Source organism: Camelina sativa, chromosome 14 (genome assembly GCF_000633955.1).
Source record: "Camelina sativa cultivar DH55 chromosome 14, Cs, whole genome shotgun sequence".
In the NCBI taxonomy this organism is placed as follows: Eukaryota; Viridiplantae; Streptophyta; class Magnoliopsida; order Brassicales; family Brassicaceae; genus Camelina; species Camelina sativa.
The window spans coordinates 21545297-21550448 of NC_025698.1; the positions used below are offsets into that span (position 1 = coordinate 21545297).

Sequence of the window (5152 nt, forward strand, 5' to 3'; positions counted from 1 at the left end):
TGGTAATAATATAAACAACTAAAAACGGAATACAATTAAATTTTGCTTTTATTGGTCTCGATAAAAGACTCCTTCATCATCAAGCATATTTAGATATATAAATATCAACTTCAAAAACTATACAAAACATCTACAACCAAAACCTACAACCTCATATCTAAAAGAGAAATGGCTGCAACATTTGTTTTTTTGAGAGATGTCCGCCCTTACAAGACGGCATGGAGGATGCAAGTGAAAGTCCTTCACTTGTGGCGTCAATACACAAGCAACACTGCAGAAACTCTGGTGCTGATCTTGGCACTGTAAGAATCACACAAAAACATAATTTCCATTATTNTAGAAAATCAAATATAAACTTTCTTAAATTGACCAACATTTGTTACATTTATTGCCATAAAATCTTAACAACATCTATACATTCCGATTTTTCTAAAAACAACTCTACCCATTAAAATTTTAAACCATTAAATCTTCTAAACTATTTTTTATGGATGCTAGAATCTCTCAAATTTAAATGATATACAATATATTTTCCATAACAAAAGTTTACAATCTCCATAATTATATTAACATTAATAAATTTTCTAAACCGAAAATCAAATTTTAGAATGATTTGAAAACCAATATTCACAAATATTTAACTTTAGCAAGAAGACATACATTTAATTCAATATATATTTTATTTAGAAACTGAATATTGTTTGGTAATAATATAAACAACTAAAAACGGAATACAATTAAATTTTGCTTTTATTGGTCTCGATAAAAGACTCCTTCATCATCAAGCATATTTAGATATATAAATATCAACTTCAAAAACTATACAAAACATCTACAACCAAAACCTACAACCTCATATCTAAAAGAGAAATGGCTGCAACATTTGTTTTTTTGAGAGATGTCCGCCCTTACAAGACGGCATGGAGGATGCAAGTGAAAGTCCTTCACTTGTGGCGTCAATACACAAGCAGCACTGCAGAAACTCTGGTGCTGATCTTGGCACTGTAAGAATCACACAAAAACATAATTTCCATTATTCTCTTTTATTATTCACATGAATCTTACTATGCTGCTTTAATCATTTCAGGGAATGAAAATCCACACATCAGTCAAAAAAAGACATGGTTACATGGTATGTTTGATTATTTTGATTATTATTTTTTTTTTTTTATTTTACGCAAAAACTTATTTTGATTTTGGTGAGACGGGTTGGCATTAATCCCATATAGTGAGTTAAGTGGAATTGTTTTTTTTAAACACTTTAAGATGTGTACCAGGAGATAAATGTATTACTAGACTATACATATACCACACGAGTTAAAACCTTGAAAACACTACAAAAATCCTATACTTTGAATACTTATATCAAATACGTGTAAAATTTTATATTTTTAAAATTAATAAAACAATAATAAAATAACAAATAAATTCAATATAAATTTTAAAATTTTAAAATTAAAAATTGTCCCGCGGTGTACCGCGGGTTAAATCCTAGTTTGATTTGAAAAACTAACGCTTAATTATTTTGTTCTCTAATAAGAGTGGACTGAATTGAACGGTTATCCCGCTGCGTTTAGAGGTGGTTATAGCTGTCAGTGGTTGGTACCAATCATAAAAGCCGTTTTATATCATTTTGGACCGCTCAAAATTGTTGGATTTAAAAAACGTTTTTTCTCACAAACGTTTGCAGTTGTGAGTGGCTAAAAAAATGACATAGTAAACAAAAATCAATAAATTAAAACATACACTATCAAGTCCTTTTACCGTCCTCGTCTGCGTTTAGCTATGATACCACTTGTAACACCCGATCACCACTTCTTAGTATATCCCATGTCCACTCTCGGTTCATTGACCCATCTCTTTTAATGGGTCCCATGTCCACTCCCACTCCGTAGATCCATCACGACCGATTTGCTACGTCTGGGAGGCTTTAAAAAATTATTTACTTACTCTACAAATCATCACATGATATTTCTATGTGTTTTGTCCTCTCTTGTACAGTTTCGACAATTACTTCCCAGAAAACTGCCCATTTTGAAACTACTCCAGCATAAACATGCTTAACTGTGAAGTTTTTTTCAGAATCTTTGACCGATTAGATAAGTGCACTTTGGTGACATAGGTGACCAAATAAATTCTTTTATACCTTTTTGCAAACCGGGGTGTCACAGCTCCTCACTTACCAATATTCAGCGGAGATTCGGTCAAGTTTAGTTGGTAAGTTACTATCTTGGCGATTCTCAACGAACTGGGACGATCTGCTTAAACTCCTCACGAATAAGTCCCTCGAAAATGAATGCCTTTTCTTGATGAGATATGCTTTTCAACTCATAGTTCACTCAATCTGGAAAGGAAGGAAGAGTCACCGACATGGCGAAACACTGACTTTTTCAGCGCAACTATTAAGAGAGCTGGATAAGATGGTCTGAAACCGACTAACCTCTATCCGGAAACAAGGCGATAGAAGATGTGATGGTTGTATGCTAATATGGTTTGCATCAAGATAGTTTAGAAGGTTTAGCACACTTTATCTTTTTGAACAAGATTAACAACCTGTTGCACTCGATGTAAAAAAAAAGTTTTCTAATAAATTTACATTTATTCAAAAAAAAGAACAAAAAAATTAGAATTTAGTAACTAGACTAATGAATTTGTAGTAAACTTGGAACATAAGAGCAAACAAGTGGGAAACCATATTTGTATGAAGACTCACCAAGTTCCACTTCTTCGAAGGATCCATCCACTCCAAGGATACAAGCTACGTTGCCAGAATTCTTCATTTAACCTTTTTGTGCTTGTCTAAAACCACAACAACTTTCTTCTCTTCGTCAACGAAGTAACTCGCAGTTGGAACCTGAAAGGCAGCGAGAAAGCTCACATTCACTACCAAGCAGATCTGCTCCAGGACACCGCGTTGAACTCAATCTTATTCGTAATCCATATCTCCATTTGTTGTGTATCCCAACGCTTAATCCACATAGAAAGTTGCTCTTCTCTAACACTACATAGAGCCACAACATGTTTATAAAGACACTGAAACGGGAGAGGGATATGTGGCGCACACCTCTCTCTTGTGAAATCAAAACACAATAAGAACACAATATGTGCTTTGAACCGGTCTGAAGCAATCTAGTACGTATTACCATTGAGAGCGAGTAAGAGACACCAAGATAGTGATCAAACAGTACTCTTAAATACTAGTTTAGAGAGATATATATCAACAACCCTCCACAAAATAGAGTTAAAGTTGTAGTCAAAACGAAAGGGAAAATTGAAAGAAACTAAATCTCAAGATTTTGCAGTTGCGACACGATTTGCTGATCTTCTCGTATCCGAGAGCATATGACATATTCTCTCTATGGTCATTATGTATGGTGATCCACCGGGTTTGCCCTCGATACGAGTTCCAAACTACGAGCCTAGTCTTGTCTTTCATAACGCATAACAATAAACCGTTGCAACAAAAGATTTGAGGTACATCAATTTGATTTAAACCGTCTAAGCTAATAACTTGACCTTCATGCTTTATATGTGATTCAATTTTGTTGTGAAGATTGACACTTAACAAAGAAACCCTAAAATCCATCACCATGACCACGATAAACTCCTTTTTTATTGCTGTTTGTCACGACCCGTTTTCTTGGGACGGTTCGTGACTGTCGTGTTGCTTCTGCGGGGCAATTCCGACTGAGGTAGGTGTCATGCTTCAGTGAGGGGAGTGCAGGACTCGGGTTGACGAGTCCCTTCGGAGGAGTCTGGCAGACCCACTTGTTAGGTTTGGGGTGTTTGTCGCTGATCGAGGATCAGACTTCGAAGAAGGGATTAGGCCATCCCTGTACAAACTGGTCGTGATCTGGAGCCGATCACCTGTTGAGTCCAAGGCAGGGTGAAACCAGTCAAAGGTGATCCATGAAAAGAAGGCTAACTCGGCAATATTCGGAGATTGTCGAGTGCCGCACGGTCTTCTGAGAAAAGCCCGTGACATGCTGCTATCTTTGCTTGACCAAGTGCTTCTCTGAAAAGCTCAAATCTTTGGATAAACCGATAAAGTGTTCCAAGTTGTGCAACTTAATCGAACTCTTCTAAGAAATGTCACTGAAACCCTATGTAGGATCTCCTTCACCAGATCCTTTGGAAGCAGAACCAAACTTGAGGGCATGCATTTGAAACATTGCAATGGGTCTCACCACCAATTTTTTTGTTTTTAGTTTAAAGTTTCGATTTTCTTTGGGACTTTAAAAAAAAAAGAAAATATTAAGGCAGCAAGATAAAAAATAAGTTCTAAAAACATTCTTTTTTTTTTTGGACAAACTTTCTAAAAACATTCATATTAATTTTTTTAAACAATTTCTTTTTCATAGAAATTCTGCAAATATTATGATTTTATTCTATAAATTTTCTTAATCAGTTAATCTTATGAAAAAGCGTAATGCAATGTTTTAGTTTTTTAGAAAAAAAATTAATTTTAACCCGTATGGGACCCAGGATTTTGTTGGTCCGGCTCTCTTTGGAAAATCAGACATCTTCGCCATATTGTTTCGACTTCGAAGTCTCAAGATGATCGATGTAACGCAAATAGTTAGGTTAAACCTTCAAAAAGTTATTTAGGTTTTGTTCTCTCGTAATTAATTTTTTTCGTAAAGAGTCTTAAGTCTTAAACCTAAATTGGACTTATCACTTAACTTAAAGTTTTTAAGTATTGTAGTACCTTAATACACTTAATTTAAATTACTTAAGTCTCTGATCATCAAAAATCAAAATGCCAAGAAAGTAGTAGCACAAAATTTTTAATGACACTTGCAAAACAATAAACAAGATTGTAGAAAAACGTGGAAATACAACTATACTTCTTACTGCAACTCTCCTTTAGCCGTCGCTTGTCAAAGTCAACGCCAGAAACACTATAGTAAGTGTTGTGATCACTGTCGCACACGCAAACACAGTCATTGTCCGGTTCGAGACGGCTTTACTCTGCTTCTCCTCCCCAGAGCTAACCTCCATGTCCTCAACAAGTCTCCTTACAGCTTCCATGTCCGAATCCTTTGCTGCGTGGATTAGCCTGTTCTGAATCTTCTCTAGTTGTGTCTGCTTCGTTTTCTTTTTGTCTGACCAGATGAAACCCGTCATTTTCCAGAGAAGGATGCCAACGTAA

At 35.4% G+C, this 5152-nt stretch overlaps 1 protein-coding gene across 3 annotated transcripts in view; it reads right to left on the reverse strand.

Moving 5' to 3' along the window:
• Nucleotides 4742-5152, reverse strand: part of LOC104742127 — a 3978-nt gene continuing 3567 nt past the window's right edge. For 2 of the 3 annotated variants that reach the window (XM_010463095.1, XM_010463097.1), the window contains one exon: nucleotides 4742-5059. In XM_010463095.1, the coding sequence (XP_010461397.1) occupies nucleotides 4867-5059 (193 nt within the window). In that variant the 3' untranslated portion in view covers nucleotides 4742-4866. Of the gene's footprint in view, nucleotides 5111-5152 lie in introns of all 3 variants that reach the window. The other variant, XM_010463094.1, reaches the window with a different exon arrangement.